At 38.2% G+C, this 18465-nt stretch overlaps 1 protein-coding gene and 1 non-coding gene across 5 annotated transcripts in view; both read right to left on the reverse strand.

The window, feature by feature from the left end:
- The window catches only part of IPCEF1 (interaction protein for cytohesin exchange factors 1), a 183616-nt gene that overhangs the window by 12889 nt on the left and 152262 nt on the right, over positions 1-18465 (reverse strand). For all 4 annotated transcript variants that reach the window (XM_034991069.1, XM_034991070.1, XM_034991068.1 and 1 more), the window contains 2 exons: positions 17979-18336; positions 2187-2380 (listed from right to left, as the gene is read on the reverse strand). In XM_034991069.1, coding sequence (XP_034846960.1) covers positions 2187-2380; positions 17979-18336 — 552 coding nt within the window. The remainder of the gene's footprint in view (positions 1-2186; positions 2381-17978; positions 18337-18465) is intronic.
- On the reverse strand, positions 12108-12209 carry LOC118001691. The gene has a single exon (XR_004676799.1). It is a non-coding gene; the product is annotated as a U6 spliceosomal RNA (small nuclear RNA).

Genomic DNA, 18465 nt, shown 5'->3' on the forward strand with positions numbered 1-18465 from the left:
CCCCTCCTTGAACGTGGGCTGACCCAGTGTCTTGCTCCTAATGCATAGAACATTGTAATTGTAATGTGGTGTTGCTGCTGAGACAGGTCTGATCCATCTTGTTCACTCCCTGTTGCTGTGTTACTCACTCTGAGGAAAGCCAACTTCCATCGGAGAAGCTACCGTATATCCACAGGACAAAGAACTGGGAGAAAAACTGGGACCTCAGTCCAACAACCTGCAAGGAACTGAATCCTACCAACCAGTCAATGACAGAGCCTGGAAGCACACCTTCCCCAGTAGAGAAATGAATGTGGGCCCAACTGATGCCAAGACTGCAGCCTGTGGGAGACCTGGAGAAGCATCCAGCCAAACCACATCAAGAGATGCCTGATCCACAGAAACAGTGAGCAAGTGTTCATTGTTTGTAGTTGCTAATTTTGGGGGTATTTTGTTACCTCACAATAGACAACTAACACATGGGGAGAAAAGCAAAAGGCTGCTGAATTCATAAATTCCATGGCCATAGTGCACGGAGAACAGGAGGTCACAGAGAACCAAAATTCTTTGTTCAAACCTGGCCTCCCAGTGGCCAGGTCAGGGCATGGTGTTGTGACAGTCTATAGAGTTTTGAGTTGCTATTCTGTGGAAAGCTAAAACAATCGTCTTTCTCCTTCTAGAAATGGCCTGAACTGCCCATCCTCTCCTTATCCTGTTCCTTGCTTCTCCCAACGTGGGCTGCAATGTATCCTCCCCTGACACATTCATCTTAGACCAGTTCCTCCTCCACGAAAGTTCTTTCTTCTCACCCCGATATTCTTCATCTCTTACTCATGGGCCAGTTGTCAGCACTTCCATGACTTTGTCCCCAGTGGCCTCAGACAAGCAGCCATGTCCCTCCTCCAGGCTACCAAAGCACCCAAGTTTGTATGAGCTACACCTCTCAACACACTGCATTCTGTTTTCCTCTCTATTTCCACCATCCGGTGGGGTGCACTCAATGCTCCCAATGCCCAAAAATAAGAGTCTGGGACATAGTAAGATTCAGGAAATATTTGTCTAATGAAAAATGTATTCACTTATATCAGTTATTACAAATAAGATAGAAAAATCCCAACATACTATGGTATATTACATTGAATGACTAAACGTATTTATCAACTTCATACATATCATGGAATATAATATATTTGGCTTTTACAGGAGTGCTACTGATGTGTTTCACCATTCAACATTGGAGAATTTCTTTACATGTTGGTTTTCTTCATATAATTAAAATACTCCTGTGCCTTTTCTTTTTCAGCCTCATTTTTGTAGCCTTTTGGGGGTGCTTAGCTGTTCTACGGACTAACAGGGACATCTGACTAAGAGTCACTCAGCCATTTCTTTGTAGCCTTGTCCTTTGATTGCTGGTATTTCTTCCTGGAAAGAGACTCAAATTCTTGATGCAAAAGAACATATACAAATCAAAATTAAACTGCAGAATCTATCAAGGCTTTTCAGAATCTATAAATCTTCTGCTAATTTGGGACTATTTTACAAAGTATCCTGGGCCCCTCTTGTTCATGCTACAGTCTACATGTGAAAGCAAGTTGCTTTTGTTATGAAGAACCATTTTAGTTCAGGAGGCCCTGAAAATAGCCTCACTACGTTTTGTACCCTGTCCCCCATTCCCATTGTGAAAACATCTGCTGGCCTTACAATCTACGGGACACTTCCCATGGCCCATCTCTCATGGTGTTTCCTGGTTCCAGAGCCTGGGGCTGAGAATCACGAAGTCTTGGCTCTATCTGAAATCTAGAGATTTTCTTCTGGACGTAGTAGGAGAAGAATGGCACTCTTTAATGACTCAGGTGAAATTCCAAGATCTTGTTTACTTTTACTGTTTATTCTCACAAGCTGACTATCTTAAGCCCTCATTATCATCTACTGTGCTAGGTAAAGGGTCTAGGAGTTTAGCATTTGAACTTTCATACCAAAGTGAATGTAAAAATCAAGGCCTATTGTAGGAAAGTGCAATGGGTGCTACTGTGTGAATGAGCCAGTGCTTTAAGGATGCCAAAGGTCATCTGACCCTACAGATGATTATATTTGGTTTTACTGCCCTCCCTCCACCCATACAAACACACCAGTGAGCATGAATCTCTCTGCAGAAACAGCCTTGCCCCACATCTACAGAGTTCATCCACAATCTGAAATTTTTTTACCTTCAATGTGCTATTCAAGGTTCGGATTTTGTGAAGTTTCTCATTTATGGATGGATTCTTACAACGCTTAACAAAGGATTTTCTCAACTCCTTTTTGGTTGAAGGTCGACGGTCCCCAAGAGGAGAGAGACTAGCTTGTTCTAACGATTTGTAGAGTTTCTCCATTTCATCATCTTCAGACAATTTTGTTTCTTCTATTAAAATAAGAAAAAAGCAATAACAATAAACCCAGTTAAAATCAAGTTGAGATCATTAGATGCTGTGATCCTAACACAAGCCCTGCTGACACCTTGATCTCACACTTCTAACTTCCAGAACTGTGAGACAATGAATTTTTGTTGTCAAAGCCACTAGTTTATGGTATTTTGTTAGGACAGGGCTATGTTCCCTTTGAAGGCACTAGGGAAAAACCTGTTCCCGGCCTCTCTCCTAGATTTTGGTAGTTCCTTGGTTTGTGGCAGAACTCCAATCTTCATGGGGTGATTTCCTTGTATGTCTCTGTGTCCAAATTTCCCTCTTTTATAAGGATACCAGTTGTATTGGATTAGGGGCTCACCTTCCTGACATCTCTTAACTAATTACATCTGCAACAACCTCATTTCTAATAAGGTCACATTCTAAGGTACTTCGGAACTAGGGTTTCAACATGCGAATTTTGGAATGACACAATTGAACCCATAATAATACACCATCTAGCTCCCTCCAAATTCATGTCCTTCTCTCATGTAAAATTCATTCACCCCATCCCAACAACTCCAAGAGTCTTAACCCATTGCAACATCAATTCTAAACCCAAAATCTAATCCAAATATCATCTAAATGTGGTATCGGTGAGACTCAGAGAATGATTCATCCTATGGCAAAATTCCTCTCCATCTGTAAACCTGTGAAACAAGTTATCTGCTTCTAAAATACAGCAGTGGGACAAACAAACCCTAGCAAACTAATACATAACCTAAAGCTTGAGAACCATTGCCTCTGATGAGTTTTTAATGTCCTTCTTAGAACTGCCCTTTGAGAGAAGGAATCCCATGTGATCTTTGTGGCTTTGAGGAAATAGTGATCATTTCTCATGCTGTCACATATTTCCACCCCCACTTCTTAACCACAACTTGCTAGCCTCAGCCCAAATGCTTCCAGTGAAGTGACACACAGGATCCAGAGGGGACCACGTGAACTAGGCTAAGCTAATGGAAGCTCCACCATGCTGGCTACAGTCATCGATTCAGGGATGAGCATGTGTCTCAGGTCAGGCTAACTGGGGCCAGGAAGACTCAGTTCTGAGACTTTGGTTGGGGTATCAGGGAACCAATCTCTCTTTTTTCCTGATCATTTGATGATGTGAGCTAGAAGCTTCCAGGGATCACCCCAAGAATCATAAGAATGGAGCCAATCTACAAGATATAGCTGAAACATGGATCTTGGTGATTCTGTTGGAGACCTTGCAGCTAGTGGGAGCCAATATGTTGCCTTTGTTAAACTACTCTCATTGTAGATTTCAGTCACATACAACTGAAAGGACCCCAAATGATATAGGTTACCCAAAGAAAAATCTTCATCTCTCGATATCACTTTAATATCCCACTCAGAACTTTGGTCCTTTCTTCCTTTATTCCCTGAAAATAATTTTAATAAAGATGCATAGCGAGATTTGTTTTTCCACCATGTACTTTTTAGTGTCTATGTGTTTCACATCTTATCCTGAGAACAAGCTTGATAGAGGGCCATCTAAAAAGTATGGCATTAGGAAGAACTGAAAAAAATGGACCTCTCTAAAGGGGAGAGAAAAGCATACAATATTAATATAAGAGCGTCAAAATCAAGTAAACTTGACTTACTTTACAGTTTACTCTAGTAAGAATAGAAATCTTTAAGCAATAATTAATTTTTCCTTTTCTACTGCCAGAAAGCTACCACGGGTGTTCCCAATATATTTTCATAAAATAGAGGGTGAAGATGTTGAACTAACTTTATGACTAACTTAAAGTACTGGTCAGTAAACCCCTTTGCTCTCAACCAAAGCAGACTCCAAAAAGGAGGAGATATTCAAAACTGCATTTGAACACAATTAGACTTTTTGGCTCAGACTGTGTACACATATCAAAAGTGAGTTTTTCTCAACATGAAAAGATGCTCAACATCATTAGTCATTAGATAAATACAAATCAAAACCACAATGAGATACTACTTTGCACCAACCAGGATGGCTAAAGTAGTAAGTGTAGGCAAAGATATGGAGAAATTGGAACCCTTATACATTGCTGGTAAGAATGTAAAATGGAGCTGTTACAAATATCAGAAATCATCTTCCTCCCCCATACACATTCCTTTCCCTGACTTAAATTGGGGGCATTAATCAGAATGTGTGTGTGTGTCTATGTGTGTGTGTGTCTATGTGTGTGTGTAGTGTGGGGTGTATGTAGTATGAGGTATGTGTGTGTGGTATGTGTTGTGTGTGGTGTGTGTGTATGCATATGTGTGTGTGTTTGTGTGTGTGTTGCATGTGTAACTTGATCTTCCAGTCCCCCAAGAAATAGTGGAACTTTGAAATTAACACAGAGGTAAAGTGGACCTGTTGGGATTACTGAACATTAATGCAGAATTCACCTAAAATATGACCAAATAATGTTCAAAAAACACTTTCTATTTGAATTCATTTAGAAACTGGAGATAATGGGAAGGAGCAAGTATGCTCAGATAAGGTTAAAGCTGTTAGGGAAATGGAGGGAAACCTGAAAGGAAAATGTTCTTGCTGTGTTCTTGCCTCTAGCCATCCATCCCTTCTCAGGGGAAACCTGAAACTGAAAAACTATATATACGTCTGACCTCTAATAACAGGATTCCAGAATTGCCCATAAACATAAGGACAATAAAATAATAAATGGTGATGTTAGGAGTCAAGAAAATATCCCTATTGGTTTTTTTGTGTCATAATCTGAGAGATGTACAATATATCGCTAAATACTCAGGGGACATACCTGTGATCCAACCATGTCCATGACCCAACTAGGAGCTTTGCATTATTTTTACTGCTGTTAACGGCTGGTGCTTAGGTCTTCACGGGGCCATAAAATGAACATCCAATAACAATGAAAGGAGATGATAAACAGAATTCATAGGACAACAAAAGCACACAGCAAAATACAACTTACGCCTGACCCCAGAGCACAGATGAGAGTCTTCCCAAACCCTCCAGAGAGGGTAGTGCTGGTGTGTTAACCCCGTGCCTTTATGGGGCTTCTGCATAAAGTAATGTTTTAAAATCTCCTTTTCGTGTTTTTATGTAAATATTGTTCTACATTATAATATCATATTAGGAAGCACTAGGTTATTATCGTATTTTACCAGATTGTGGAAGGAGCAAGGAAAAAAAGATTGCCAGTAAAGACCGCTGGTCTGTCTCACGCTAGAAAGAGAAGCCAAGTTCATCATTTCCGCCTCCCTTGTCTTCTCCAGCAGAAGAAATGAATTCTGTCTGACAGTCAAGTGTTTCCAATGCAATTGCTAGCCTTCTTCTCAAGAGTCTCAGTCTTCTTGCATAAAGTAACAGGACTTTCACTCCCTCCACCACATAACGCACTTTACCTCAACTAGTTCCCAAGGCTTTGCCAAGGAAGATGAAAACTATTTTTATTTTATGGAGGAGAAAAAATGGAGATTCTTGAAAAACAGTAAGTGATCTTTCCAAAATGTAAATCAGTGATGGAATTAGGAATAGAAGTTCAATTCCGTACCATGCAGGCCCACGCGTTTGTAGACCAGTCTTCTCAAACTTTAATAGGCGAACAATAACCCAGGGCTCCTATTAAAATGCAGAATCGGACTCAGCCAGTCTAGGATGGCTCTGAGCTTCTAAATTATTAACAAGCTCTTAGGAGATACTGGAACTGCTGGCCCATGGACCATGCTTCACATAGCAAGACTAGCCTGTCCGATTTGTCATGCAATACCAGCTGCAACTCACTGGAAGAGAAAGGGCCTGGTGTTACAATTAAAAAGTAGAGACTCATCCATAAAGCAGCACCTACTTTCTCTGTGACCCTTTACACCTGTTAGGCTAGCTCAGGATGTCTCAGGGGTCCAACTAGTAAACTTTCTTTAAACTTAGGTCAATGTAATGCAGAGACAGACTCAAGAAACAAATTGAATTTTTAATAGGATCTTTCTTGGTGACTTTAGCAAATGAGGCAAAACAACATTTTAACTAATGGTTAGAAGTTCACTCTTTTCCAAGATTATGCCAGATGAATGTGTTGCTCCCTTGCCATCCTCCCACGTAACCCACCCTATTGTCTGCCTCTGACAGGGCAGGCATGCTCCCGTAGGCCCAGAATTTGGCTGTCGAGAACACTGTATGCAGATTATCTCTTTAAATGCAGTATTTTCAACTTTGCCTCCCCCACTATCTTATTTTTGGTATTTCCTTGTGCTTTCTAGAATGTGGTTTTTATTTTCTATTTAGAACATAAGTGCCGAAGGAAATTCACAGGCCATGTTTCATATCAGAATTTGAAAGGAACCCTGTTTGAGACTGAAAAAGTCTACATGATGTCCCAAGGAAGACTAGGTTAGCTCCCAAACATGAAATACTTGGGAGGGTTTACGTAGAAAACAGTATTCCCTGCTTTATGTGGGACGTTCCAAGTGTTTGAGAAAGGAAAAGACCACGGAAGGCACTTATCACAAAAAGGTAACTACATAGTCATTTCGACATTATGTGTAGCTATTAAGACTTTGCAAATGTTATTTAATAGAACACCTGATGCCAAGAGATTCAAAAACTTTAACAGGCTTCCTCTAATTAGTGATTCTGACGACTCTCCAACATAGCAATTCTAAGCAACACTTAGAATGATACTGACAGACAAATTTGAATCATGTAACTAAGACAAATCTGGATAATTCATTTTAACAATAAGGATACTACTGATCAAGAACATTCCCATGGCAGAATTGAGAGACTGTCTGTTCTTGCTGCTGGTGGAGATAGCCATTAGGTATTGAGTTTTTAGGATGTAAAAGATACCACATTAACTACTGTACCAACATGACCTCATTATCTTTGAAACAACCCTATGAAAAAAGTGTCATTTGCCCTGATAGAAGGGAGAGACTGTTGGAACATTAAAAACTTTGACCAAACCTATAAGGAGACAGACATAGGTTATGACTCAAAACCCACAGCCTCAAACACTATGCTATACTATAAATATATTTGATGAACTGTCTTTTGAATAAAGCCCAATGAAGAAAAACTTCAAATCAAGCAATAGACAGTGATTGAGATGATAGCCACATGAACCAGACAGACCAAGGCTCAGAGCCCTGTTCCCACTCTTCTGTCTTCCAAGGAAAAAACCCCCACCCAGAGCCTCTGTTTCTGAAGTGGCCAGGTTTTACATGGCAAACTCCGTTCTCACAGGGCCATAGGGCACCAGACCAGGAAATTCATAAGCTGGCCAGCAACCTAGGAGACAGGCTGTATAATCAGATTCTCTGCTTGGCATTTGTACTGGGCACTTGGCGATAATCTAGTTCCAATCAGGAGCAGAACCTGAGTCATGGTCATGGTAGGTTGGGCTCTGTGTAAAGCAATGATAGAAGAGCTTAGAAATGGAGAATAGAATGTTCGAAGAATACTAGCTGGGAAAGAGGGGATTAAAACCAAAAAAAAAAAAAAGATGGCCAGTAAAATAAATTCTATTCGAAATCAGATTGAGCAAGACAAAGCATCCAAGTACAAAGCCAGTACTTGTACTCTTTTAAGTCTGAGAAAGAGTAGTTTCATTTTGATTTCCCTCATTTTTTTGTATTAGATTTACCTTTTCCACCAGAATCATATACCTTTCTTCTCCTGGGTATTTGATGTTTCTATTAAGGAAGCTGACTCAATACTCTTCTACCATATTATTGCTTTTATTAATAAGAACAAACCTAGTCTATTGGGCAATCTTTAATGTTGTTCTTTTTTATTATTATTGTATCTTATGGCAGTGATCTTTAGAAATAATCTTAGGTTGAGTCTGTGGTCCAAGTATCTGATAAGCAGCTCTACATTCTTAAAACAAATATTCTATTTGTTTTTAAAATGTATTAGTCCAATCATATGAGCACCTAGGATTAGGTGAAATATTTAACGTAGACATAAAATTTCTGTATCTGCTCACATCCTAAGAAAACAAAAAACATTAGCAAATACACAAAAAAAGGCATTTCCTTAGATTTTTTTTTCCTTTTTAAAATATACTTGCAAGGTAGAGGTTGAGTGCGAATTTAAAAGGGGAAAAAAGCCAGAAAATTGCCTAAATTCAAGGATCCAAATCTAATGTACTGTAGATAAATATGTCAACCTTGGCTCCATAAACTGCTGAGTCCATCTACAATGTGGGTCCATGATGGAGACAAATGAGCACAAAATATAAAAATGGAAGATGCAGAAGGAGGGAAGGGATGCAGGGGGCAGTGAGGCAAGAGAAAGGAAGAAGTTAACCTATTTCACTAAGCAGAAAACAAAGGTTTGGAGCAGATAAATGCTCTTACCTTTTTAAGATGACACTCTCTTTTCCTTACCTCAATGATTATAGTCAGGTGTGATCTATAATTACTTGTAAAACATCCTTCGTTTTGCCTTATAGGAAATCCACAGTGTACATATTTAGAGTTATGTATTTAATTATGGCATTAAATCCCTACTAGCAAACCTTTTCCCAGGAAATGATACCAATCCCTAAGAGTTGCAATTATATTTAGTAATACAAGACACTGAATGTGCTGGAAAACTTGTAACTCATCCCTGATTCCTCTCTTTCCCTTGCACATCTGATCCATTCATTTACTCAATTCATCCATCAAATACTCTTTGAATGTTCACTGTGTGCTAAGGCAGTGTTTTTAGATACTAGAGATAGACTAAATAGGCAAGAATCTTTTATAATGTTTATACGCTTATATTTTATGTGTATGATATATCCCAAATGTATATTTTTTCTGCCCCCTGACCCACTCCACTGCTATCAACTTAGTCCAAGCACCCATCATTTCACTGTTGACATATTTCAACAACTAGATACGTGGTCTACTACAGATTCCTAATACCCATTTTCCATATAGTGAAGTAATCTTTTTAAAACATAAGGCACCCCATAACATTCCCCAGCTTCCAAGATCATCCCGTTGCACTTAGAACAAAATCCAAACACCTTACGGGACCCACTAGTTGCCACATAAGCCAGCTACTACCCACTTCTCCAATCCCTCCTGAGCTTCCCCTGCCCACTCTATAATAGCCACACTGAATTTCTTTCTGTTTCCTGAACTGCAAAACTTATTCTAGTCCTAGAGCCCTTGCATCTTTTTTTCTCTCTGGCTGGGACACTTTGCCAACTATTGTTTTCATGTGTAGGTTGCTTTGTGCCATTTGGCTCTCAGATCACCTTTTCCTGGGAGGTCCTCCCCAACCAGTCATCTAAATCAAGATCCTTCCTCCAACCCCCCATTATTATATACTCCTACCTTATTTCCTGTATAGAACTTATTCACTACCAGAAATCATCCTATTCTTATATTTACCTAATTGTCTCCCTACCCTGACATAATATATACACCAGATTGTAAATTCTATGCAAGAGGGCTGTTGCCTCTGTTATTACTCACTCACGTATCTCCAAATGCCAATTGTGCCAGGAAGATAGTAGATTCTCAATAAATATTTGCTAAACATTCATTATTTGGTCAAAATGTTCATTCTTTATCTCATTATTATCCCCTTCACCTATCCTTCTATCAAATAAGCACAATGAGCTAATTTTGGAATCAGAGTATTAAAGATTCAGTAAGTAAATTATACTTATTAAATTCCAAGTATCTAGATAGGCCAAAAGTAAAAATATGTATTATTTAGCTAGTTAAGAAAAAAAAGAGGACACAATTTACTAACACCAGAAATGAAAAAGGGGGACATCACTATAGATCCCACTGGACACCAAAAGGATAATGAAGAAATATTATTTGATAACCTAGCTGAAATGGACCAGTTCCTTGAAAGATACAATCTGTCATAACTAACATGAGAAGAAATAGATAATACAAACAGGTCTATCTCTATTTAAAAAGTTGAAACATTAATAACCTTCCAAAACAGAAAGCACTAGGCCCAGATGGATTCATTGGTGAATTCTATCAAACATTTAAGGAAGAAATTATACGAATTATCTACAATTTCTTTCAGAAGACAGAAGCAGAGGAAACACTTCCTCACTCATTCTGTGAGGCCAGAACTGCTCTACTACCAAAACCAAATACATTACAAGAAAAGAAAACTATAGACCAACATGTCTCAATGAACATAGATATAAAAGTCCTCAGCAAAATATTAGCAAATTGAATCCAACAATGTATAAAAAAATTATATACCACAAGCAAGTGGGATTTATCCCAGGCATGTGAGGCTGATTCAATATCCAAAAATTAATTAATGTAATCCATTACATCAACAGACTAAAGAAGGGAAAAAAAATCACATGATCCTATCAATAGATACAGAAAAAGCACTTGAAAAATCTATGACCCATTTATGATAAAAACTCTCAGTAAACAGGAATAGGAGAGAACCTTCTCAACTTGATTCAAAAGATCTACAAATCCTACAGCCAACTTCATAAATGGTGAGTAACTTGAAGCTTTCCCACTAAGATCAGTAACAAGGCAAGGAGGTCCTCTCACCACTCCTTTTCAACACTGTACTGAAAATACTAGCTAATGCAACAAAAAAAGGAAAAAGAAGGTATACAGATTGGGAAGGAAGAAATAAAACTGCCTTTGTTTGCAGATTACATTATATGACATTCTGAAAAGGCAAAACTATGAAGATAGTAAAAGGTCAGTGACTGCCAATGGGCTAAGGGGGAGGGCGGGCTGAATAGGCGGGGTACAGAGGATTTTTATGGCAGTGAAAATACTCGATATGATACCATAATGATGGATACATGTCATTATGCATTTGTTCAAACCCACAGAATACACAACCAAGAGGGAACCCTAATGTAAACTATGAACTTTGGCTGATAATGATGTGTCAGTGTAGGTTCATCAGTTGTAACAATATCCTACTCTGGTGGAGGGAATGTTGCTAATGGAGGAGACTATGAATGTATAGGGATGGAGACAGATGGGAAATCTCTGTATCTTCTCTCAATTTTGCTCAGAACCTAAAATTACTTCAAGAAAGACAAAAGCCTACTAAAAAAATTATTTTTCAATCTTCTGCTTACTATAGTTGTGTAATTTGAGGAAGATAGAACCTTATTTGCTTTGGCTTTATTTAGGACAGCATAACATTGTAGGGAGAGAAATTAGAATTTAACAACAAAAGGATAGTGCAGGAATAGACCTCAAAGGCTTAAGACATTATCCTGATGAGAAGGGTCTCCCTGGAAAACTGACCTTCGAATTGTCCTTTCTAGCTAATTCAGACATGTGCTGGTATCTTCACAGTTCCTTGCTCTTGATGAATAGAGAAACAACTCCAGAATAGTCAAAAAGGGCCAGGAATATAATTATAAAGACAAAAAAAAATGAATCTGAGACCATGAGGATAGAAGCATTTCAAAAAACTACACAGGAATCTTCCCAGAACAAATGGTGTAAACTGTAGAAGTCTGTTCTCGAGAAGACTTGTAGATCACAAGGGGAAGTCACCTTCAGTTTTGTGTAACCATACTGCTAAGAGAGATTGCCATAGCTGCTGTCAATGAAGAAACTTACAATCTTTTTCTATAAAGATCATGGTTCCTTAAATTATGTTATTGACCTTTTGTCACTGACCTTTTGTGAATCCCATGCAGACAGCTGAAAACATATTCACTTTGAAATATTTTTAAATATTGTGTGTGTGTTTAAGTTTTCATTTTAATTTCAGTTAACAAAAATATGGAACGCTTCATGAATTTGTGTGTTATCCCTGTGCAGGGACCATGCTAATCTCTGTATTGTTTCAATTTTCAGCATGTGCTGCTGAAGTGAGCATTCATTTTGAAATTTAAAAGCATTCTTCTAAAACTAGGTTTGGTTACAGAAGAAATTAAAAGTTAAATTACTCTTAAACCTTACTGTTTGCAAATGGCCAGCAGTGAAAGTATTACATAACACAAACTGCAAGTTCTAGTCAAAGAGGTATGCAGAACCCGCACATATTTACTAGGAAAAAGATATGAAAGTGAATCAACTAGGCAATTAATTTAAGGAGCTAGCAAAGGCCCAACAAAATAATTCTAAATAAAATGAAATAATTCATAAAGATAAAGCAGAATTTTATTAACTGGATAATAAAAATAATGTGCAACCAATAATGCCAAAGACTATTTTTTAGAGTAAAAGAGCAAATAAACTTCAGGCAAATTCTGATCACACAAGTAAGAAAAAGAAATTAATCATAAATATTAGAGAGGACAAGCTAAAATGGCCATTACATAAAGCTAGGATAGCTTATCTAGAAACAAAACAAATTCCAACTATAAGGTAGGGTGACTAGTATAAGACAAATGTGAAAAAATAAGCCTTCTATTTTCACATCAGCAATAATAATCATAAAATATAATGGAATTAAAAGATTCCATTCACAAATGCAAGAAAAATTATAAAAGGTGTAAGAACAAACTCAATAAGATATATGCTACACTTATAAGAAGAAAAATGTACTTAAAATCATAAAATGAGAACTGAAGGAGAAATATACCATGTTCATAGATGAAATGATTCAATGCTTTAAAGATAGCAGTTCTCACCAAATTAATCTAGACAAATTCAAGAAAATTTTAATCAAAATCCAAATGTGATTTTTAAAATTAAACTTGAAAATCAAATCCAAAAATTTACCTGAAGATAGTGCCAAAGAGAGTAATGTTCTACTGAATAATAAAGCATAAACGTAGAATCTAACTACTATACTGACAAAATAGATGATAAAATGTCAATAAAAGACTACAGAGATTGCAGAAATAAGCCTATATATATGAATTTTGATACTGTAAATGTGGCAATACAAGTCACTGGGGAAAGAATCTCTTTAATCACATCAGGTAATGGATATTCACTAAAAAATAACTTAGATGCTTATAGTCATGAATAAAATGGACTAGTTACATTGCACAAATTTGCAGGTAACCTAATCAGTATTATTTCACGACATCTTCTAGGGATCGTTAGCCACTGGGTATGGAGCAGATAAAGAAGGTAGTGGATCATCTATGCTTGAGAGCAATGCCACTGAGGTCAACAATTATAGATTCAGGATTTTCCCAATAGTAAATATTTACTTCTATTTTGAGATCCCTTCTCAAATTATAGTTCAAAAAATAGGATCACTGGGAAACCTTCTAGGGACTAAATTAAGTAATAGAGGTACAAAGACTAAGATCCTCACCTTGATAGGCATGCTATGGAAGCCCTCCAGTCTCTCTTTTGCTTTCTCTATCTACCACCACCCCAGCTACCACAGAAGTTTCCTAATTCTTCTGATTTCCTTTGTCCCCTTATATGCTTCTACCCCACATTCTAGAGCGACATAATTTTTCTAAAATATAGCATATCTCAGGTATTTGTCCAGCCTGACTCTTGCTGGCTTTTCATGACTTTAGAACAAATTATGATCAATAATTTTTTAAAAAAGTATATCATCAATTATATGAGTACCCTGATTAAAAATGGTCATCCATTATCTACTGAAATAAACTAACAACTAACCCAGCATTCAACATCACTCAAATTTCTTTTCCATCCCTCCTTTCCACGGCTCCCCTCTCTGTGTGCAGATCCTCCCACTTGGATCACAGATTACTTAGATGTGATCTTCCATATTTTGAGTTCCTGCTCACCTTTAAATACCTCGAGTACCTTCTATCTTTCTGTAGCACTTACTTTACTCTGCTTGCTTTTGTTAAATGAGTCTTATTCCTCCCACTCTCCCCATTAAGATCTTAAAATTTTTTAGCCCAGAAGTTGTATCTTGTTCATCTGTATCTTCTTGTTAGGACTGAGTACATGAGTACATGTTAGGTACTCAAAAAAACAAGATTAAATGGAATGGACTTCAGTATTCAACTTTTTTTTTTTATCTTCTTGCTTCCTAAAGAGACATGCTGTGTAATTCCTACAACAGCATCTGAATTAGCTAGCTAAAATAATATAGCATCTATCCTGTTTGTACTCAGATTATGTACAATTTTTGGTAATATTTGCTAACTCTTAAAATCTGGCTCATTTATGTCACATCTTATGTCTTAAGATGTCATGCATATTCCAGTATGCTTATTTCCTCATTAACAACTCTTTTTATTCAACATGATTCCTAGATTGATTCTGACTGGACTTGTACTTGACTGCTTATTTACATAGAGTATTAGTCTTTTCAGCTTTCTAGCATCCAGGGTATGGTCACTCCATTCATGGAGTAAGCAAAAATAAAATTGTCTCCACATTGTCAGAGTAATGTAAATAGAGACATACATGGGAGTCATTATCATCTAGGCATAAGTAACAGACCAAATAACTTCTCACAGAAGAAGGAAACAGTATAGGGTAAAATTGACCTGAGATGAATATTCCACTATCCCCATCACCTCTTTTCCCACTGTGCTTTGAGGAAAGACTCAGTGAAGAATCTAGAGAGCTATGGAACTCTGGAACTCCCAATGTGGAAAGGCAATGGGATGCAATTAACACCCTGCCGCATTTTTTTATTATTAGCTTATGCTGCAGAGAAGAAATGTCTAAAAGGCTATTTAAATTCAGTATAAAATTCTAGCAACCACAATTTTAACTGCATAACTGCAAAACATTTCTCTCATTGTTGAAATAGAAAGAAGGCTGTAACGCATGCTGCCTACTTGTTTCAGGACTCAGTTATTAACCTCTAAGAATGTTTTCTAGGAGAAAAGCCTCTTTCTCTAGCAAACGCATCCTGAGACAGGGACTTAACCTAAAATCCTAACTCCTGTCTTGGACCATGTCAACACTTCAATCCCTGTCATAAAAACACCCTGAACAATATTTCGGACACAGGAATATCAGAGCTCTTCTTTTTTTAATTGGCAGCTAAAAAATAATTTTTAGCAGTCACAGAAATGAAAAGCTACCTTGTTCTCCAATACACAAACATACACATGTAAAAAAATGCATAATATGCAGTCTGATTACTCAACAGCAAATCACTGCAAACACAAGAAAAGACCTGGTTGCTGTTTCCATAGCAATGACTTTATGTGGTTTAACTCTTCTGGGAATTTAACCAAATCCCCAGAAGCAGGAGAAAATCATCAGCAAAAATTTTGTAACATATGGCAACTGCCAACACATCAGTGAGGGAAAAATACTTTTATTTTCTCTTCCTTCTTTTCCACTGAGAGGAATACCTTCATGTCAAACTGTTGAAAGAAGCATAGAGATTTTGTTGGTCACCCTGCACTTAACTCAAAATTTTAAAATACTAGGTTTCTTCTTCCTTAGATTGAAAGAGACGTTGGTCCCCAGCCAGCTCTGTAGCTCATGCATCCCCAGAATGACATGTGGACATGGACAAGAGGTACATACATATTCCCATGACTCGCAGCTTATTCATCCTAAAGAAAAACTCCATCTGCAGGGTCATCTCTCGGGAAAGAATGCAAATGGAATTTTATTCTCTGTTTTGCTTTTAAAGCCGTCCTCATCCTGGGGTAGTGTGTGTGTGCGCTTGCACATGACATTTTTTAGTTCTACTTATGGCCCAATGATTAAAGCAAGAGGTTTTTACAGGAAAATTATAGATGTGGTACTTTCCATGATTTTTAGTTCAAGCAGCCATGTATCTGGAAGGCTCTTCCAAGTACCAAGATAGAGGCGGTCCAGCTCAAGATACTTAAGTGCTCTCTTCAGTATGTCTTTGTAAGAACAAAGATTGTGGGGCACCTGGGTGGCTCAGCACGTTGAGCGTCTGCCACTTTGGTTTTGGCTCAGGTCATGATCTCAGAGTGGTGAGATGGAGCCCTGCATCAAGCCCCAGGTTGTGCTCCACGCTCAGCACCAAGTCCTCCCTCTCCCTCTGCATCTGCCCCTCCCCCTCCCCCTGCTCGTGCTCTCTCTCTGTTTCTGTCTCTCTCTCTTTCACTCTAAAATAAAATAAATAAATAAACGAAATATTTTTAAAGAAGAATAAAGATTGTGATCAATATGCAATATGCAATTAATACTCAATGAAAACGATTGTCTCAGAATGAAGAAACACCTCCAGGGACAAGAAATGCATTATTTTCCAAGAAACCCATTCAATTTTGAACCATTTTCAATGTTAAAAGAAGTTTCTTATGCTGAATCTAAAACTACCTCCTTTTTGCTTGCGCTTCTAGCTTTACCATCTGCATTAGTTTTGTACTTCCAAGGAGACAGAGATTACGCCCAACAGTTCTTCTATGTGACAGCACCTCTCAAACCTGAGGCCAGCTCACGTCTCCTGTTTTCCACCCATCAGAGGCCCCCTGTGGCCCCCTGTATTCCTCACTGGTGCTGTTCCCACTCTCCTCCCTATTCCACCTCCTTCACCTCTAGACATAGGTTATTTCACCAATGACATTTTTCACTCCACTCTTTTAAATGTAAAGTAGAGGTATTAAACAAAAATGCCATCAGTTGCCAGGCAGGTAACTCAACTGTGTGAAGCATCTTCAGGTAAGGCCACAAGGAGTGGTGACGATCGTGGTGACTTAGAGAATGAGTTCCCAGCCTGAGCACTCAATTTTGCATAGTTCAAAATACTGTATACACACACACAACTGGGACTACAGTCATGATCCTTGACTTAAATTACCCTGATACCAAATATTAAATTAATAAGGTATATCTGAAAATTTGAGGACTTAAATAAACTTTCCGATTAGGCTAGGGGAGAGGGGACAGAAGTCGTCTGTGTCCTTGGGCCACTCTGGCAAGGTATCGTGAGAATTTCACCCGTCAACTTTCTTTCAAAAGTACACTGAAAAAATACAAACCAAACTCAGCATTCTCTTGTTGCTCGGTATCTTATATCAGGTAAGCTTGTTTTTACAGCTGAGTAAATAAGGTACAGACCATCCAAAAAGACACATCATGACTGAAAACTAATAATAAAAAAAAAGTTGGTCTGAACAAAAGATAAAGACCAATTATCACAGAGTATTAAGAAAGTTCACATTATTAATTTCCATACTCCATTAACTGTTTCCTTTGCTAAGATTTAAAATATTTTGTTGTTGTTGTTTTCAAAAGCATACACTGCTTCCTTTGTGTTTAAAAGTTCTGGTGCTGCCTTCCAAAGTGCATGCAAATTGTCTGTCTTCCCCGTTAACCACAGACACCTTCAGGAGCCAACTAACGAGGAGCCAGACGTTTTCTGTGGTTGTGGCCCAGGGAAGGTGGTTGCTCTCCGTTTGTTTGGGACCGCAAGATATCAATCTACAAAACCTTGATCTAATCACCACAAGCTCCAGGACATAGGATGGGACCAAAAGGGAGTCAAGCTTTTCCTCAGATCGGTGGAAAATTACATGTCTCATCACTATAAGCATGTGGCCAGTGACACTTACATGGGTAATTAATGGTCTCGAAGCTGGAGTCTTCCACATACAAACTCCCCTACCGAAGCAGCCCTTGGGCTTAGCCCCACCTGATTGTTTAATTATTGAATCACCATCCATGCCTTTCAACATTCTCTTAACAAATTAAGAGTTCTATATCCATGAACAAATATTCATTCTCTAGAAAAGAGTAAATAACTTTTTGGTTTACCTCTGTCTGCCATCTTTGATCCAGTGGGCTTGTCTGGGACAATAAGATGGTCCAGGTTGCTATTCAGTGAAGAAGTGTCATCACTAGACAGAGAGTTCAAAAATCCACTTTCTGATGTGGCAAAGCTGTTGTCCAGAGCCCTGCAACTGTTTGCCTCTGAGGGTGCAGGTGAGTGAACATGCACAGCAAATGTCACAGACTGTCCCTCATCGTCAGCAGCGGCGGAACTATTCACCATGTCGATCCAGGACTGTCTCTCTCTAGATAAGGAGGCCAAACTGCTGTGTGTCTTTATTGTACTTTCCGAGGAAGAGGAAGAACAGGATTTGGGTGAAGAGAGAGATGCCTGCTGTGCAGCCTGTTTCACAAATAAAACCAAAAAAAGAATAAAATAAATCATGATTAAACTGGCATTCTCTACTTTCCATTTTCCATGAAGGTACACCAATGTTTCAGAAACAAATTATTAGTAACAAATCATTTTTAA

The sequence above is a fragment of the Mirounga leonina genome, unplaced genomic scaffold (genome assembly GCF_011800145.1).
Source record: "Mirounga leonina isolate KUSES-001 unplaced genomic scaffold, KU_Mleo_1.0 Mir_53, whole genome shotgun sequence".
NCBI lineage: Eukaryota > Metazoa > Chordata > Mammalia > Carnivora > Phocidae > Mirounga > Mirounga leonina.